The sequence below is a fragment of the Chelonia mydas genome, chromosome 11 (assembly GCF_015237465.2).
Source record: "Chelonia mydas isolate rCheMyd1 chromosome 11, rCheMyd1.pri.v2, whole genome shotgun sequence".
NCBI lineage: Eukaryota > Metazoa > Chordata > Testudines > Cheloniidae > Chelonia > Chelonia mydas.
The window spans coordinates 58,434,433-58,454,186 of NC_051251.2; the positions used below are offsets into that span (position 1 = coordinate 58,434,433).

At 45.3% G+C, this 19,754-nt stretch overlaps 1 protein-coding gene across 16 annotated transcripts in view; it reads left to right on the top strand.

The window, feature by feature from the left end:
• Nucleotides 1–19,754, top strand: part of CFLAR (CASP8 and FADD like apoptosis regulator) — a 36,771-nt gene that overhangs the window by 13,491 nt on the left and 3,526 nt on the right. For 15 of the 16 annotated variants that reach the window (XM_043525722.1, XM_037912611.2, XM_043525721.1 and 12 more), the window contains 7 exons: nt 4,093–4,198; nt 5,209–5,344; nt 5,811–5,905; nt 6,950–7,001; nt 8,782–8,843; nt 10,607–10,685; nt 18,388–18,901. In XM_043525722.1, coding sequence (XP_043381657.1) covers nt 4,093–4,198; nt 5,209–5,344; nt 5,811–5,905; nt 6,950–7,001; nt 8,782–8,843; nt 10,607–10,685; nt 18,388–18,901 — 1,044 coding nt within the window. Of the gene's footprint in view, nt 1–434; nt 502–4,092; nt 4,199–5,208; nt 5,345–5,810; nt 5,906–6,949; nt 7,002–8,781; nt 8,844–10,606; nt 10,686–18,387; nt 18,902–19,754 lie in introns of all 16 variants that reach the window. The other variant, XM_043525732.1, reaches the window with a different exon arrangement.

Sequence of the window (19,754 nt, forward strand, 5' to 3'; positions counted from 1 at the left end):
CCCCCAAGTTTCACCTCAGTTAAAAACTACTTGCTTACAAAAATACAAAAGTATCACAGCACACTATTACTGAAAAATTGCTTACTTTCTCATTTGTACCTTATTTATAAAATAAATCAGTTGGAATATAAATATTGTACTTACATTTCAGTGTAGTATATAGAGCAGTATAAACAAGTCATTGTCTATATGAAATTTTAGTTTGTACTGACTTCCCTAGGGGTTTTTATGTAGCGTGTTGTAAAACTTGACAAATAACTAGATAAGTTGATGTACCCGCTGGAAGACCTCTGAGTACCCCAGGGGTACATGTAGCCCTGGTTGAGAACCACTGGTCTAAGGCACCATTGCTAGACAGGGTGTCACACTGATCCTTGTCTGTCCCACACTGGTTCATCTCTGTATAAGGCAGACTGCTTGTCACATTTTTGCAGGGTGGTGAACATCTGGTCTTTGGACATGAGCATTTGATTAGCTGAAGGATTGATTCAGGAACATATGGTATTTCACATATAATTGATGTTATCTGTCCATCCTCTAAGTCCCATCCGTGCCCAATAGAGGAGGGTAGTTTTGAATCACTTGGTCATTCCAGAGCCATTCCATTGCTTGATGATGTCCCCCCCTTGATACCAGGTGTCAATACATATCTTGTTGGTGGCAATTTTGTCTCCATTTGTCTGTTTCTTGGAAAAATATCTGCCAGCATAGCTCTGCAAGTGTCGTAATGTTGGTCTTGAAATGATAAACTCTGCATATGAACTCCACCAAGGGGCTTATGACCTCAACAGCCATTGTCTCAGGGCTTGGCTACACTTGCACTTTATACGCAATAAAGCCACTCAGAGCGCTCTACCTTACTCCCCTCCACACTGGCAAGGCATGTAGAGCGCTCTGACTCCCTGGCTAGAGCGCTCCTGGTACTCTACCTTGGCGAGAGGGATAACGTCTGTTGCGTATTGGCTGAGACGCCCCAGCGTCAGTGTGAATGAGGAGTTAAGTTACTGCGCTCTGATTGACCACCGGAAATGTCCCATAATCCCCTTAAGCCAAGTGGTCACGCTTCCCTTTGTTGTGAAATCGCTGCAGGAATGTGGACATGGAAGTGCGGTTTCAGACAGCAGCTGCTTATCTGCTTAGACAAACATTTACTGTTTGCTTTGAGTGAGTGAGAGGCAGGAGGGGTCTGGGGGTCTGAACGTACAAGACAGCGTGCTGACACACTGTCAGCACCCCAGAAACTCACTCTCTCTCTCCCCCCACATACACACAACACACTCCACCCCAGCCCCCTCATTTGAAAAACATGTTGCAGCCACTTGAACGCTGGGATAGCTGCCGATAATGCACCGCTTCCAATGCCTCTGCAAGTGCTGCAGATGTGGCCACGCCAGTGCACTTGAAGCTGTCCATGTGGACAGACTGCGGAGCTTTCCCTAGGGCGCTCTCTAAAGGCTGGTTTAACCCAAAGCACTCTACAGCTGCAAGTGTAGCCATAGCCTCAGCTGTTCTGAGCAACTTCAGAATGAGTATTCTGGCTGAATGAGTATTTATTCAGGCGGAAGAAATGTCTTCCAGTAAGATAATTTGGACTTTCCAGCCAACCTTCCAGTAATGTCACATCCTGAATGGTCGTAGAAACCTGGCAGGGCAGCAGCTTTTAATGGCTCAAGTGATAGGCACACATCTCTGAGGGATATACAGCGATTCAGTTCTCCCAGGAGCAGGCACAGGAAACAGAATCTTGTAGAAGTCTTGGGTAGCGTCTCTCAGAGAGCACTAGACCATCTGTGTCTTGCGTAAATATCAGGGTTTAGTAGCACCTCCCTCTGGCATTGATGGCATACAAGATAATTTTAGTTTCAACCTCCTCAAGGGAACCATGAAGAAATGCCACTGAACAGTACAAGGCAGCAGCTTCATTACCCCATGCAATGACAAAATTCTTTGATTTTTGGTCTTCACATGCTGTACTATTTTTCCTGCAGGGTATGCAGTGAGCTTGTTCTTCGTGCAAGTGTGAGACAGTAGCTTCTTCATTGTGACACTGGAGATGTTCACAGAGTCAAAGATTTTATACTGGACCAGTGCAATGCTGTGGAGTCTCTTCTTACCTTTCGATCATTGACTTACCCACAGAATTACACCTGCTCCAGACTACATAATTCTGATGTTCAGTTCTTAGGATGGGAGAGAGGGTGTGTAGGAGGTATATAGGGTTGCCAGGTGTCCAGTTTTTGATCGGAACACCCAGGCGGTACTGTCCAGGCACTAAAAGTCCGGTTGGTGGCGCAGCGGGGCTAAGACAGGCTCCCTACCCAGCTCCGCACGGCTCCCGGAAGCAGCAGCATATCTCTCCAGCTCCTAGACACGGGGCAGCCAAGGAACTCCGCGTGCTGCCCCCCGTCCCGAGCGCTAGCTCTGCAGCTCTCATTGGCCAGGAACCGAGGTGTGGGGGCTGTGCCTGTGGGCGAGGGCAGCGCACAGAGTCCCCTGGCTACTCCTGTGCATAGGAGCCGGAGGGACATGCCAGCTGCTTCCCGGGAGCCACCTCAGGTAAGCGCCGCCCGGAGCTTGCACCCCAGCCCTGAACCCCCTCCTGCACCCAAACTCCCTTACAGAGTCCAACCTCCTTCCCCAGCCCCCTTCCTCACCCAAACTCCCTCCCAGAGCCCGCACTCCCTGCCACACTCCGAACCCCTCGGCCCCAGCCCAGGAGCCCCTTCTGCTCATTTCCAGCCCCACACCAAAGCCCACACCTCCAGCCAAAGCCCTCACACCCTCCTTTACCCCAACCCCTGTCCCAGCCTGGAGCCCCTTCCCACACTCCAGAGCCCTCATTTCTGGTCCCACCCTGGAGCCTGCACCTCCTCTCTCACCCCAACCCCTGCCCCAGGCCGCTGAAAATGAGCGGGGGGAGGGGAGGGCGAGCAATGGAGGGAGTGGGGATGGAGTGAGTGTGGAGGGAGGGGTGGGGCGAGGGAAGGGTGTTCAGTGTTCTGCTGTTAGAAAGTTGGCAATCCTAGGTGTACAGGCACCAACAGTGCTGCCTAATGGTTTGGTGGGGTTTTGGCAGGCACCTCCGTGTTGAAAGCACAGTCCGTTCCTTCAGTACCCCTGGCACAATGGTTTCCAGTCCTTCCCTTTAGCACAGAGACCTGGTTGTGGCTGGGCACTTGAACACTCAAGGCCTTTCCAGCAGGTGTCTCACCAAGGTGAAGACTCCTGGTGGGGTAATGCCCTTTCCAGTGGGCTCCAGTCCAGGGTCTACTGCGAGGCAGCTACACTTGACATTTTGGGGTGCTAAACCGTTGCTCTTCCTTGGACCACTTCCTACCCCAGTCTCCTTTTGCTTCCTGGAGTAACTTCCCTAAATCTCTGGCCTGCAATCCCAGTTGTCTACCTCTCCTCCGTGGGTTTGCCCAGATCTGTGTTGCCAGATCCCAGGCAATAAGATCCTGGGTAGTAGCATTTTCCCTTCAGAGCAGCCCTCTGCTCCCTTCTGCTGCCTCCCTCTGTACTGCTCTGCTTCACTTTTTAAAGCCCTGGCTCCAGCTGGTACAGTCCAGCCTGGGCAGGGCCGGGTGCGCCCAGTCCATTCCTACCCCATCACAGGGTGCTATCAGAGTTTATCTATACAGCGACTTTTACAGCAATTGTTCAAAAGACTAGGAAGGACTGGGAATTGAGTCAATAGGAAATCGTGACACCCGTTGGGAGAACATGTCTTCCTGATCCCTCTCCTGCTTTCCTTTAGTCCCCTGAAGCAGTCAGAAGTCATGTAATCGTAACACTTAATGTTATGACTTGGTGGGTTGTAAGTTAACGTGCTCACACATCAAGTCAAAGGCAGAGCCAGGAATATAAACCCACTTCCCTTGATTTCCAGTCTGCTCTCCTAACCACTGGACCCTTCTCCCTACTGAGTGTGTCTTGGAGACTTAGAGAGGTATATGTGTTGATTGCAAGGAATGGATTATTTAATCAGATTGGGGAGCTGGATAAAGTCTCTTTCTGTGACTTGGGGCATTTGAGCAGGACTGGGATATTACTGAAAGCTAATCCTTTGGAAATGGCTGATCTCTCTTGCAGGGTGCTGATGGTAGAGATTAACGAAGAGCTGGATAAAAAAGAAGTGGGTTCTCTCATTTTCCTGCTCAAGGATTATGTGCCCCGTATGAAAATGGCAAAAGAGAAGGTAATGCCTACTTTTTGTTTCCATATTGAATTATCTTTTTTGCTCCAAAATGGAAGGGGTAGGTGTATGAGAAACTAAAGAAAAAGGCAAGTTACCAAAATAACATGTGAAACCCGAAGGGAGAGAAAAGAGATGCATAGAAACAGCGGAAAAGAGAAGCAGAAATAAGGAATTATGGGAGGGACAATGATGCATTAAAATCAATTAGGCTGGAACAGGAACTAAGATCTAGAGAGATGAGGAGAGGGAAATATGAAGAGTGCTACACTTAGTGGGACTAGTTGCTGGAAGAAACTCAGAAATAAAGCCTCTCCCCTTAAAAGTTCTGCCATCTGAAGGTATGTGGGATCCAATCCCTCTCCCTCCCAAACAGAAAAAAATATGAATGTAACCATGATTATGGGGATAATGCCCCTTCGTGTTTGTCCCCTAGTTCACATGTTAAACAAACTGGTTTATTTTACCAAAGCAGCTCTTCTTCCATTTGAATCCTGGTTGTGTCTCTCTGGGTGTTCTGAGTCAGGGGGATGCAGTAATTGGGAGATAATTAATCTGTCCTCACAGAGCACAAGTTTAAGAAATTTGTTTTTTTGTCACTGAGGTTTTTCTTGCAGAGAAAAGAGTGGGTGGGGGAAAAAAATACAGATTTCCCAAGGCTTTCATACTCTGTGGCATGTGAGGCAAGGTTCTGCCTGGCTGACTGAGCAGTGGGGAGAAAATGAAAACTCTTTCCTCAAACACTATGATGTGTCTTTGCAACAGCATCACACTCTAGCTTTCAGATAATAAATTGGCATGACACCAAGAACCCTTGCACATTCCAGACTGGCAGCTATGTGAATGCTTAGGAGGACTTGCATTCGTAGTCTCTGAAGAGTTAAAGGAGAGCCTGCATTATGCCCTGTATCGTTTTGTTGGGCTACTGAGGCTAGACTTGCTCTTCCCAGAGTTTCTGGTAGGGAACAAATTGCTGGCCTTCCAGTTTGTAATGCTTTCTGCTGCTGTCCTAGAGTTTCCTGGCTGTTGTCAGTGATCTAGAGAAACTAAATCTGGTGGCTCCGAATCAGTTGGATTTGATAGAAGACTGTTTGCAGAACATTCATAGGATAGACCTGAAAAAGAAGATCCAGCGGTACAAATGTGAAGGTAAGACACATGTTTTTCACCTCAGTACTGAATAGGGATCATTCAGTCCTCCTAAGAATTGGACATGCTTGGTGATGAAGACACTGGATTACATTTTCGAGGAACTACAGTGTAAAAAAATGCTTAGATATATCACAATACCAAGGACATTCAGAGTGGGGAATATAACTTTTCCCTTCACCTGCTGCACAGTGGAATACATGCTACCATTTTGAAGAGCTTTGCAATATGTAGGTACAGTACTACGCCCTTAGGATGGTGATCCAGCTGTGACTGAAAAATTGTCTGACTGTCTCATTATTAATGATTATTAATCTGTATTGCATTAGTGCCTAGAAGCCCCCAGTCAAGGATCAGGACCCCATTGTGCTGGGCACTGTTGAAACACATACTCAGCTTGGGGAGAAGGCTCTGCTTTAATAACCACAGCTAATTTCATCTCTGTATATTTCTGTTCAATTTTCAGCTCTGTCCAACAGTGGTTCTCAGCCAGTGTATATAAATGCACTTCAGGCATCTCTCCCTAACCTGACTCTCATTGACCCTCCCTACAGTTCAGGGGTAAGTATGCAACAGATTGGCCAGATTCATGGTTTGTCTGTAAAAGCTGTCAGGAGCAAGAAGAAATTGACCTTCCAAGAAGTTGGGGGATAGAGAAAACTAATTCAGGGCACTTGGTACTGCTAGTAACTGGAATATAATGCATTGCTCAATCTATTTGTCTAGTCCCTTTTACCTGCTGCTTTTTTGGTCCTGATCTAGCACTTGTAACTCAGACAGAACTTCCATTGAAGCTACGAGGGGGTGTTTTTTTCCTGAGTTACTAGGACAAGATCAAGCTCTTTATCCTTATGTATGGCTGTGGTACGTCATGGAAAACCTATGGAAAAATACTTTTCCCACTGACTGTTCGAAGCTGAAGGTTTTGGTTTATGTTTTTGGGAAAGGTAACTTTCCTTAGATTTCCCATAAAGTCTATGTTTTGATCAATGATCTTGACTGAATAAATGACAAGTCCGTTTGAGATTATTAGGAGTTTATTCTTGTCGTATGTAATTTATCCTAGATTTGCAGCTGGGTCTTGAATATGTTGTCTGACATTGATGTCATGATAATTCCAGCTTTCTTAATATAGCCCTTTCCTCAGAAAGAATTCTTCAATCTTATATATTCTGTAGATATAAATGTATGAAGTGTATCATAAATATAATACACACTGAAGTGCATAGTACACCCACCAACACAACTTCAACAATAATGTCCCTTTCTGTTACCAGTTTGGGAAATACACAAAACTAGTTTTCAGAGTTGCTACAGTATAGATACAGCATCCCATTCAGTTCAGTTTAACTGCCTGTTGCATGCAAAATGCCTCATTGGCTCACAGTTTTCCACCTCTCTGTGGAGTTGGCTTTGTTTTGACTGAACCTTTGACCAAAGTTTGTGCCTGATGCGGTAAATGTTGCTACTCCTGTATAGTGGATAGAGCTGTTAACTCTTTATTTATAACCTTCTCTTTTTGAAAAATCTTGTGTGATATTTAACAAGGTGTGATTGTACATTTCTGGTAAAAGAGAGAAAATATGCCTTCTTTTTAATTTTTAGATCCCGAACATGAACAAAGAAAGATCATTAAATGGACAACATGCCATTCAGAGTAAGAACACCCTACCTGTTCTTTCATTAATAAAAAGACCTACTGTGTACTTCTTTGTATTAAGGGACTAGCTTTCAGTGGTGCTGATTACCTGCCACTCCAATTGATTTCAGTTGAAGCTTGTAAGCACTCCGTATGAGCACTATTTTTTAATATTTACTCATTTATTAAATTTTCCAGTGTCCTTCATTTTAAACATTCTTTAAAGCATTTGGGTGACAAACTATCTAACTTACTGAAGTAGAATCTAAGGAAGTAAAAATGACACTTTACTGTTTAAGGTAATAGAATTAGTCTCCTTCAGATACCATCTATATACCAATGTGGGAGATATCACATTAAAATAGGATGTGGTACTATATAAAGCCTGTAGACCTGAGCATTGCCCACATAACTGGTGTTTTAACTCTTGATTAGATGTGTCACATAGTTAGACCAAGGATGGGATTCAGTACAAGTACTATGTGGGAATCTAGAGAGGTCAGAAAGACCTCAGGAAACATTCCTAGTGAAAAAGTTGCAAACTACACTGGGAAAGGAAAGGAATGAGATCCAGTTTACTTTTTGCTGTTAATTTAATGGACTATGCTGCCCATAAAACAATATGGTTGCGTATGTTAAAAATTCATGTAATCCAGTGTGCCTATGTGCTGTTTTTCTTGGGTAAAGTTTTGATGAAAATACACAGATCATTTAATTAAGAGGTCTATTTATGTGGAAAGAGAGAGGGAGAGAACTACAGACATGGGTGTGGGGGCAATCTTACTTTTGTATTGAAGAAGCAGAACAAAGTAGATTAAATTGGATTTTCAGGCAATTTTTCTGTGTATATTTTGACTTGGGATAAATGAGGAAACCACTGTATTTGTTTCTGTCTCTTTTCATTTATTTCCTTGTAATTTGTAAAATAGTACAATACTTCTAAATTCCCATGGAGGGCAACGACAGAAATGAGAACTAATCCAAAACATATTTCTTATAAGAAAGCCAAGTTAGAAAAAAACAAACCCAAACCAGCTCAGCCAATTAAAGATGAGAGATCTAGGTAATTAGCCTTTTTGAAACAGGGTTAACCATTGTAAAATAAGACATAACTAGGGCTAACTTATTTCCCCACTTCTGGGTTTCCTATATCCATCTGAGCTGGCCCAGAAAAGCAAAGTGAACTCTTAAGTCTGCAAGGTGTTACTATCTTGGCTAATTTATTGCTTGTGAAAGGTGCTGAATTGAAGCCCTGGAGACTGATCCTCTTGTTATCCACCGAACTGGAACAATATGAGCAACAGCAGTGCAGGCATCCCTACACTGCGAGAGCCACGAGCTGCCACTCTAATGGGACCCCTGATTAGGAATGTGCAAGGGTAGCTGTGTTTCCATGTGCCTTTAATCCTTGGCATCTCTGCAGAGCCTGCCAAAAGGGGTGCCAATTAGTGGCAATAAGATGTAGGTTTTATCATGGGCACCGTAGTCCATCAGGAACTAGGCTGAGACCTCCAACTGCTTTCACATGTGGTGCTTTGCGAACATTCATAGGCCACTGTTCTGCCAGTGCACAATGATTTTCGGTCACTAGTAACATGGGCTAGGTTCACTTGAATTTTTTTGTTTTTTTTAAACATGTAGTATGTATTTGCTCAGATAGGAATTAACAGGGCTGAAGGAGAGAGATGTTGGGTTACTTTTTTATTTAATTTTATTTTGAAAGAAACCTCACTAATATCTGCATACTAAAATATCACATAAATGCTGAGAATCATTATATTGTGTTCTGTAACCACAGCAGAACCAGTTCACACATCAGTACAGGAATCGGGAGCCACCTCATCTCAGGTGAAAAAAAAGGTATATATACACTTTTTGGCTCTTTTGTGACTGATTTTTGAAGAGACATCCTCCATTTCCATGCCTGGAAAACTGCATAATTGCATACTACTTGTGCATTTTTGGCAGGGGATTACTGTATGCTTTATTGTTAGCAAGGGAATACTGTTCATGGGGGAATTCTGCACTACTGCGCGCCTGCAAATTTAATGAGCCCTGCAGATTTCTAATTGTGGAGAAAAAAGCTTCTGCCAGAATGTTGCTGCCGTTCTGCCTTTTGCCCACCAGAGGGCGCTTTGGCAATAGCCCAAAGCTGCAGCTCCCTGCCAGTGAGCGGAAGTGCTTGCAGGGCTTGTCAGGCCAGGTCAGGAGACAAGGGCTGTGGGGTGCTGGGGAAGGGGATTATAAGGGCTAGTGGGGGAGGACAGACTGGGGAAGGGGCTGAATGGGAGTGGAGGCACAGGGCCACGGGGGGAGGGGTACAGAGCTACACAGGGACAGGGGAGTGGCTGGCTGAGGGCACAGAGACGCTTGGGGATGGGGGTGGGATACAGAGACACATGGGGACAGGGGCAGGTATGCCTGACTGAATGGGAGAGGCTGGGGTTAGCCAGGGTCTGCGTGGGGGAAGCTTCCTAACAATCCCCCTATCACCAAAAAAAACCACCACAAAAACAAAAACCATTCCATACTTTTCCCATCCAGACCCAACAACCCTCCAAGTTCACACCCAGGCTCCTTCCCAGCAATCTACTTCCCTCTCCCTCAGCTCCTCCGTTACCCCTGACTCTCCCAAGCCCTTGCACTGCTTTTGAGGGGTGCGGGAAATACGGTTCTGTATTGTAGTTTAAATGAATTATTACTCAGAGTTCATTATTAATATGCCTAGTAAGGAATCTGTTTGTCAAAAAAACATTTCCTGAATCTTTTTTGTTGTCTGTATTGTTACAGACATACTTGCTGACAGGTATTTTGAAATAAATGATCAAAAATAATTGAAACTGGTGTGATGATATTGTGTTATTTTGACAAATAAAATATGCATAATTTTTAAATTTTTTGTTGCAAAATTTTAAATTTTTTTGGCACAGAATTCCACCAGGAGTAGAATATCTGTAGCAAAGTGGTGGTAAACTTGTTAAAGGGGAGGGATTGAGTGAACTGAACTGTAGTTTTTCCACAAGATGACTGCTCGGTAAGGAAATACATGTTATTGTAATTAACCATGCCGCTGCAGGCGTATAGAACACACAGTTGTTCCACTTCCTGTTAGTGTGGCAATAAAAAGTTGTCCAAGTCCCATTGTGTACAGAGAGAATTGACAGTCTCTCCATCAGGGTCATTGCTGTGAATGGCCATATGATTAAGAAGATATTTCTTAAATTAAAGATCTGTCTGCAGTAAACAGCTTTGCAATCAAACTTGCCCCAACTTTCCTAGAAAGTCTGGGTCACACTCCACATTTGTTTATGGCTTATGCAACTCCATTAAAGATAGTGAGATTGCATGGAGTGAGGGGCCAAACCAAGGTAATAGCAGTGCCAAATAAAAACCATGCATCAATGCCTCCGGAACCTTTCCCATCACAGAAGTGAAGTATGTCAGTTAGAGGGAGAGCTGCAGCACCTCCACATACATTTCTGCCAGCCACTTTGTGCACAGCCCACAGGGTGAGAGAGGGAGGGGGCAGCTCTGTGTGGGAAGGGGGTTAAAAAGGAGAAGGTCTGTGCACTGGAGGAGAGAGAGCGCAGCATTGATATAGATATTTGCTCTTGCTTTTCTAGGTGTACGATGATCAGTACAGAATGCAGAGTCGGCCTTTGGGAATATGCCTGATTATAGATTGCATTGGCAATGACACAGGTGGGTCTCAAGAACATAAAATTCTTTGCAGCTCTACTCTGCAGCATGTACAATATTGTAATGTAAGGATTATGATTGGCCAGACTACATTCCGAATGTGCAAGTGTGTGTTGCAAAACAAAGGTCAGGTCTCATTGGTCATCGGTCTAAAATGTTGTTATTTGGTACTATTATTTGGTGGTGGTTTGGTTTTACAGTAGTGGCTAAAGGGCCCAGCTGAGATTAGCAGCACATTGCCCTCCGTGCTGTAAATACACATAACAAGAGAGTCTCTGCCCCAAAGATCTTAAGCTGTAAATAGACCAAGAACAGACCAAGAGAAAGAAAAAGGGTGGAGTCTCTGGGAGGGAGTGACTTGCTCAAGATCTCACATCAGGGGCAGGCATAGAATGGAAGTTTCTTACTGCTTTTAAAAATAAAAGCAATAGTGCACTTCAAACAGTGTGCTTACATTGGACAGCACGTGTCTTGAGTAGCTGAAGGCACAGAACCTTTTATTCATAACACACCTGGGTTTCTGTCATATCTCAGCTTAGCAGAAGCTGATATCACAGCTTTAGAGGGGAAGGAACTGGTTTCTTTAATTTCCTCTTGACATTTTTGGAAGCATTTACATGTAAAGTTGAATTCTATAAATACCTAGGTTAAAGTTTGAATTTTTCAGACAGTCTTTTGAAAAGGTCCATGTGACAGACTCTTGCGTAAGCAAAAATCTCTCTAGGGCTTGAATCATGCCAGTGGAATACATGAGTGGCTAAAAACAGAAAACAGAGAACGCTTGCAATCAGCACCAATTCAAGGCTAAGGGCAGGTGGAAGGAGGGGGTTTGTGAGCAGCTCTCTGCTGTTCCTTATTATTAATGGTCTAAGCGGACAGACCGTCTTTCTATAATGCTTACACTTCTATTCTCCAAATATTGTGTGAAGTAACTGCAAAACATGCAGACGAAGCAGGATCTGAATCTGGCAGGCAAGTGGCATCTTAGGCTGACAGATGTAAAACAAGAAATTCTGATAGCCACCATATGGGGATTCTTGGAACTAGAAGTCATAGGCGGTGGCACTAGGAGCAATGGCGTAGCCAGGTGGAGCGAACAGGGGCAGCGGACATAAAAAAGGGTGCCACCCGCTTGTACACACCGGGCAGCGCTCCGGGTCCTCGGTGGCACTGAAGGACCCCGCCACCGAAATGCCGCCGAGGACCCAGAGTGAGTGAAGGCCCCCGCCGAGCCGGAGCGCGTGAAGGCCCCTGCCGCCGAAGACCCGGGGCACCGCCGGGTGAGTAAAAATTTTAAAAAGGCACCTATAAATTGAAAAGGCACCACTGGTGCCCAGAGGGGGAGCGGCTGCTCCCCCCCAGCTACGCTACCTGCTAGGAGTGCTGGGGGTCCTGCTGCGCACCCTGGCTTGAAGTGGGTTCCATCATATACGGGGTTTACAGTTCGGTTCAGTGGCTCTCAGCACCTCCACTGTCCAAATTGTGCTAGCACCCGTGCTAGAAGGGACCCAAGGACTTACCCTGGTGCAAAAGGGAGAGTGAAGGGAAGGGTCTCTGAATTTTACTGTATACGAGTTCCCGCAGCTATAGCTTGTGTGGCATCCTTCGAGGATGCTGTGCCTTTCCACTCTTCTAAAGGGAGGCAGAAGTTGAATAGGAAAAAAGGGATTTGTTCAGAGCCATGAAGGGAGAAGGCCTTGCCTAAATTCCTGACACTTGAACCACCTGTGGTAAAATTAAAGCAAAGACTAGAAGGAGGGGCCTGTGTAAATGATTATGCAGCTGTGCAAGTGGCCACATAATCATCTCTGTGGCACACAACATGAGCTGGTGGCCGTCTGAGTTTGAAGACAGCCTGAAACAATAGTTTTGAGAGAAGCGTGAGCTACTCATTCAATGGGATATTCATGCTGATGCCTAATTATGTGAATTTAAATATGAACATTAACTATTTCACTGCTCATTCTTTTAGCAGGAAAAAGGCTAATGTATTTCTCTGGTGTTCAAGTTCGTGGCAGTGTCACGGGATGACCTTGCCTTCTAAAGGGCTTGGGGCTCAGCTGCACCTCTGCCAGGCTTAGCCCACTTCCCCAGGTGGAGGGACCAGTCAGGAAAGGGCCCGTGAGGAAGCCTAGGCTGAGTAGCTCTCCAGAGCTCTTAGGGAGAAGGCCTGGGAGAACAGCCTGCAACAAGCAGGAGCCAGCGAGGAAGGCCACATGGGAGGGAATCCCGCTAGGAGGAAAACTTCAGCAGGGACAGGACTGAGAACCCTGCAGTAAGGGTATCAGCCACTAGGAAGGGAGGGGAGAAGGTCTGTATTGCATGAGCTTGGTTCATAGCCAGACTCCCCAGAGTGGAGGGTTATTGGGCAAACACCCATGTGGGAGTCTGGGTAACTGGACAAGAAAGGGAAACAGAGTTAGGGCAGGGCCTGAAGCGAGATCGTGTACGTCCCTGCTCCGGTTAAATATCTGGGCAGCTGGTTGCTCTGGTGGAGACAAAATTATTCAACCCACCATCTCCTCTCCCCAAAATGGGGAATGAAAGGTGAGGGAACCCTCCCCACAACCAACAGCCCCACTGACTCCTGCTGCCAAAACCTCTGGCTCTCATTCCCCTCCCAACAGCTCCCACTGCACTGTTAGCATTGGCAATACAAAAACCTGTGGCATGTGGAAAATGTGAAGGCTGCATAAACAGAACTGAATTTAATCTCAGAATAAGGAGTATAAGGGACGGATACTCTGCAGGTGAGAGTTGTGTGTGTGTTCATAGTGAATGAACTAAAGGTCACGCTACAGAATTACCACTTTGCTGTGCTGGAAGCTCCCTCCTGCAAGCCTCAGGAGTGGGGAGCTGTGTGTGGCAGCAGGCTTGGGTTGGGGTACAGCAGATGGGAGGGGTGGAGGGCTAAAGAGATCCCCTACTCCCATGATAAGGAGGTCAGTGAGGAAAAACCAGATGCACTTAAATTGGCGGCAGATGGAGGTGGAGGCAGAGGAGTGGGCTCTTAAGGTGTGGAGGAATTGAGGTTGTTTTTGGCCCTGCATGCAGTCCTGCTCTTTGTGGCCCAATTTAGCAAAGTACTTACTGTAATCCCATTTACTTCAGTGGAATTTAGGCATGGGCTTAGCTTTAAGTGTGTGCTGAAGTGCTTTGCTGAATAGGGTGGTTTGTTGAATGGCAGGACCTACCTTCTTACAGCACAAGTGGATGTGGGGAGAAGGGCAGAGAACTGGAGGGAGAGAGAGAACTTGTTGGGAGGGCAGAGAGTAGAGGGGGAAAATGCTATAAAAATTCAGGGTCCCTGGTGCATAAATTTAGATCTGCTCTGCCACATAAGACATCAGACCTTGTGCAAAACAAACACACACACACACACACACACACACATTTTTAAATGGCTGTTACTGAACAAACACCACATATTAAGGAAATGGGCACCGGGCATTGGGTCTAATAAAAACAAATCAAAGAGCCCTATACTAGCACTGCCACACCTGCTTCTTATGGACAACTCAGCGCTGACAAAGGAGCAAAACTGTCCTTACAGGAGCATGCTCCAATCAGAGAATGTTAACTTGGTAGAGCAGGGTCCTCCATAGCCAGAGGGGGCAAAAACGTGTTAAATCTTCAGAAATTGGCATTTAATGTGCACCTGCAGACTATGCCTGTATGCACAAAACGGCGGTCTGCATGCACAAGTACTTGTTCTTTGCCTATGCAAAATCCTTCAGTAACACAGTTGCTTGCACAGCTTTTTTAGGTCTCTCAGGAATAGTTAAATGTAGAGGATAAATTTTCTATCATCACCTTCTGGAAATGGGCTGTTAAATAGACTTGTACTTTATGCACCCACCCGTATTATGTTAATAGGATTACAAGGAGGTTTGACAGCGGCAGGGCATATGACAATGCCTACATATAGTTTAAGAAGGGTCTGATTATTCTAGAGACAGTATGGTGTGATGCCTGATTGCAGAAGTCAGATGTTTTCAGGCAGAGGAGAAAAAGGGTGGGAAGAACTGCTGGGGGACCGAGCTGCATCTGCCATCAGCAGTGGATGGAGTGCAACTGCCCAGGAGTTATTCTGAAGAGACTGCACCAAAGTTGGAGCAGCTGCAAATGACACAAAACACAAGCAACACCACTTTATCGTAGATTGAATAAAATTCAAGCCCAGCCACCAATGGCTAGATTCTAGGGGATCTTGGCTTCCTTTCTCAAATCAAGATGGAAGCTGGAATCTATATTTGCAGCATTTGTCTGGCAAAACAATTCCACCTTCTCTGCCTGGATTTTTTAGTGATAAAGGATGTCATTAAAATAAAGTGTTTGCCATGTCTTGGGTGGCGGGGTTTCTGCCACTGGAATTATATGGAGCATCGGATATTACCCCCTTAGATCTCTGCACCCCTGGCTTTTACTTTTCCCCTTGTTCAACCTCTAATGTGAAATAGCTCCATCCAAAGCTCACAGCATATTTTGCAAAGACAGAATAGCATGCAATTAGAATGTCAGCTGTAATTAATTAAATAATGTGTATGTGTAGGTTGCTACAGATAAGCATGTGTTTTTTGTGGACGGATACACACACACACTCTCTCTCTCTCTCTCTCTCTCTCTCTCTCTCTCTCTCTCTCTCTCTCTGCTAGGAATAAACTATGTAAAAGACGCTCAGGTTGCCTGTTTGTACATGCCCTACATTGGAATAAATATATCTGATTGTTGTTAACTAAGAAACAAGGTATTTTTAGGGCTAAACAGTATTAAAACTGATTCAGTCTCTTGAATAAAAAAATCTCATGGGACTAAACCTGATTTTACCTGAACTGTGCACCCTCTTCAACATTCAACCTCCTGAAGAGGTGGTGTTCCCCCCACATGGCCCTGAGAGACTGCAGCCTCTTGTTAATCGCTCAGATAGGGATGCTGCTTTTCCCATCTTTGAATGAAGCATCCTGGCAGAACATACAACTGTTGATGCCTGTCAGCTTTTCTGAACAATAGATTTAACTGGCTGCAAAAATCACTTCCATTTTTTCCCCACTAGTTTTTAAAATGGAAATATCTTAACGTTTGAAACGTTATTCTTTCCCTACTTAAAAAACAAACGAAAAACCAGCAACAAAAAAAACCCACACAACCCTGGGAAAGTCTTTTGCATTATTTCACATGATCAATCCATTTCAGAAAATGAAAAGAATATTACTGTCTCTGTTTCTCCGCTCCTCCTAGTGAGTGAGCTTGCAGAGCTGCTCCTTTAGCTCACTAGGTAGAGCGGGGTGGCCAGCCTGTGGCTCTGGAGCCACATGCGGCTCTTCAGAAGTTAATATGCGGCTCCTGGTATAGACGCTGACTCCGGGGCTGGAGCTACAGGTGCCAACTTTCCAGTGTGCTGGGGGGCTCACTGCTCAACCCCTGGCTCTGCCACAGGCCCTGCCCCTTCCCCTGAGCCTGCCGTGCCCTCACTCTTCCCCCTCCCCCGCAACCTCCTGCACACCAGCTGATTGGGAGGTGTGGGGAGGGAGGGGGAGGATGATCGACAGGGCTGCTGGTGGTGGGAGGCGCTGGGAGTGGGGCAGGGGGGGCTGCTGGGGGGCTGCTGGCATATTACTGTGGCTCCTTGGCAATGTACATGAGTAAATTCTGGCTCCTTCTCAGGCTGGCCACCCCTGAGGTAGAGGCTTACATTTTTGGTGTCGTAAGTTCTGGTCTCCATGCCAACTCTGTGTGGTCTGCTGGGGATAATAGCATGTACAGCTATTGTTGGCTACAAGTTACGTTCGCAAGTAGCTCAACCCCCTTTTCTTTTGCCAATTTGGGACTTCGAAATTTCTGGGGGCAAAAAGCAATCCGACTTTGTGTCTGTAAAGTGCCACACACACCTGTAGCACTCATGAATAATAATAGAAAATATTTTAGAAAATGTATCTGGGGAATGTGGTTAAGAGAGAAAACAGGGAGGTACAATTCTAAGTAATTTGTGGTAGTTAATGGTTCAGTAAACATTAAAAGTTACTTGTGGTTTCAGTCTCCAAGATCTGATTGTCTAACATTAGCCAATGACCCAAAAATAGTTCTTCAGAGCCTAAAATGCTCTCTTGCAGTATTGTTCAAACAGACAGCAGAGTTAAAATCTGATGTCCTCCCATGTCTGCGGTTAACTTTTGGCATAATTACGAGGTTTCATTTGCGGTGTTCTGCCTTTTGTTGATGAGAACGGTCTGTCAGTTGTCTCTCTCTAGAAATCTTTCTTCACCAGGTTTGTGTGATTTAGTTCAGACTCCACTGTCCATTCTTCCTTTAGAATTGCAAGGATGAATTAATGCTGTGTCTCATTCCAGCAGCTGAGCTCTGTACCTTGCCTCAGCACCTCTTTTTAGTTCTGTCATAATAGCCACTTTGAGTAAATTTTCACAGTTAGAGACGGGAAAAACCCCTGTTATGCTGTCCAGCTCAGCTCCCTGCCCGTACAATTTTGCTCTCCGTAGTACGCTGTCTATCATTCTGCCCAGCCTGATTTTAAAAGCCCTAAGCCACTTCTTTTGGGACACTGGGCCTGATCCAAAGCCCACTGCAGTCACAGTTTAATGCATCTCACATTTATGAAATACCTGTTGTGACAGATAGGGCAATTTCCTGCAATATCCTTGAAAAACCTTGTTGAATTAAGCTTAAGTATCATTGGAGTCAGTTCTATTAAATGCAACGTTTATGGGGGTGTGTGACCTCTCTAGGGCGGGAAGACATGATGTGTGGCCTGGGAATGTAGTTCAAAGGACTATATTAAAAAAGTGCCAGACAAGAATGGACTTTTGGGAAAATAAATGTGAAATTGATTTCATGGGGAATATCTAGAGGGAGGTTAATGCAACTTCCCCACCTCCAGTTATACAAAACCCCAGCCTTCTGAAGTTACACCCTGATGAGTGGGTCATTGTCTGCTGATTACCTGCTCCCAGAGACTGGAGATCAAAGGCCTTACCTGTATAAAGAAATGACTGAATTGCCTAGCCTGTGTTCTGGTTCTGAATCTGAGACAGCTATGAACTTAAAAACATGGGAAAAATCCAGCTGTGGGTTTTGAAGGTCTGACACCTACCAGAGCCCAAGACTGGAGTTGAGGTGACCTCTGGTAACCTTCCCAGCATGTGTGCGGGTTCTTTTATTGTTTTTAATGTGTTTTCTCTGTAATGCTTTCACCTTAAGAATGAATCTTCTTGCTTAGAAAGGACTGTGTGGTAATTTGTAACTGGGGGTGATACATTGGTCATAGCCTCTGGAGAGAAAGCAAAGTGCAGATGCTGACCTTTTAGGCAATCTGGCTTGCTGGGGATATCACACTGTAGGCTGACAACTGTGCAGCCTGAAGAGAGAGTGAGACAGGTCTCTGCCCAGAAAGGTGATGGCTGAGGAGCTGGGAGCCTAAAGCAGGTGCCCTTGGTGAAGGAATGCAAGTGCAGTTATCCTGAAACTGTGACACCTTCCTCATATTCAAGATAGTATGTAGACATCGTCATGTATGTAATCCATTGTGACACTGATATCACTGCAAAGACTAGATTTTGGCTGAATTTCTTTAGTGAAACAAACCGCTTGTTTTTCCAGTAGTGAAACACCATGATATTAAGAGCCTTTCAACATGGCTGATATTCACTAGTGAAATACATTCTCTTTAACAAATTCCTTCTTCTTTTTCCAGATATACTGGAGGACACCTTTAAATCTCTAGGCTTTGAAGTTCACTGTTACCGGTATTTAAGTGTGGAAGCCATGAACCAAACATTCCATGAAGTTGCAAGGCTGCAAAAGCACAGAGACTATGACAGCTTTATTTGCGTATTGGTCAGCCGGGGGAGCCCTCAGAGCATCTTCTGCACAGACCAGACCTTTCCTGGGTACCCCTTGGATCGGGTGAAGAATTTTTTTACTGGAGACTCATGCCCTGAACTCCTAGGGAAACCAAAGCTCTTCTTTATTCAAAGCTACATTGTGCCAGCAGATCAGCAAGAACCCACCAGTCTGCTGGAGGTGGATGGGAATGAACAGAAAATCACTCCCAATACCAGAAGACCTTGGAACTGTAGTATTCCCCCAGTAGCAGACATCTTTTGGAGTCAATGCAAGGTGGATGTGTCTGTGCTAGAAAGGTCACCCAGCTCCTCCTCCTCTTATCTATGCTGTCTGGCTCAGCTCCTGCGCAATCCTCATAAAAGGTAAAAAAACAAACCAAAAAAACCCTTTTCATTCAATTTATTGCCCCACAGCAAGAGAGCTGAGGTTTCATCCTGCTTAGTACTACGGAGCACCTTGGTGATGTGAGAGACAATAGAGGAAGATGGTGCCCAGGTCTGGAGGGTTAGTCTAGGTGGGCCCAGACCTACAGGGTGCAGGCCAGGTACTCTAGAAATGGGGTGGAGCTTCTAATTCTGGAGCGGAGTGTAAGGGTAATCCAGAGCTGGGGGTTGCAAGGTTACTTCCAGCATGGGAGAAGAAGGTCCAGTCCTGGAGAGGATACGTGAACAGTCAGGATTCCCATGCTGTTCTCCCACCCCCAACAGACATCCCCAACAGGCTATTGTCCAAACTGAGAGTTGTCTTTAAATAACAGAGTCCTTAAGCAGTACTGTACTTAGAACTATAAACATTTAGCCAGAGCTGCTTGCTGGTGTTTTGTTGTTGTTTTTGTTTTTTTTTTTTATTTCCCTGCAGGACCTCTTGACCTTCCCTTTTTAGTTCAATTTTCCTCAGAGAGCCATTTATTACTCTGAGTTGAAGCTAAGCTAAAGAGGTCCCACCTGGTCTGGCAGCCAGGTTCAGTGTGAGTCAGCAGAAGAGCTCTGCACATCCCCACAGGGTCCTAAAATCTAAAACTTGGTCATAAGATGTCAGGAATGGAAGGAGTCCAGTCCTCCATGACATGCTAGTAAGTTTGTAGTATAAGAGATCCTGTCTGACAAATGCATATGTAACCTCAAGTTTGTGATCTCTACCTCTGGTATTAAAGACAGGGATAGGAAACATTCTTCTCGCTGAGCCTGGAGCTGCTTGTCCTCTGGTGCCTTCTTA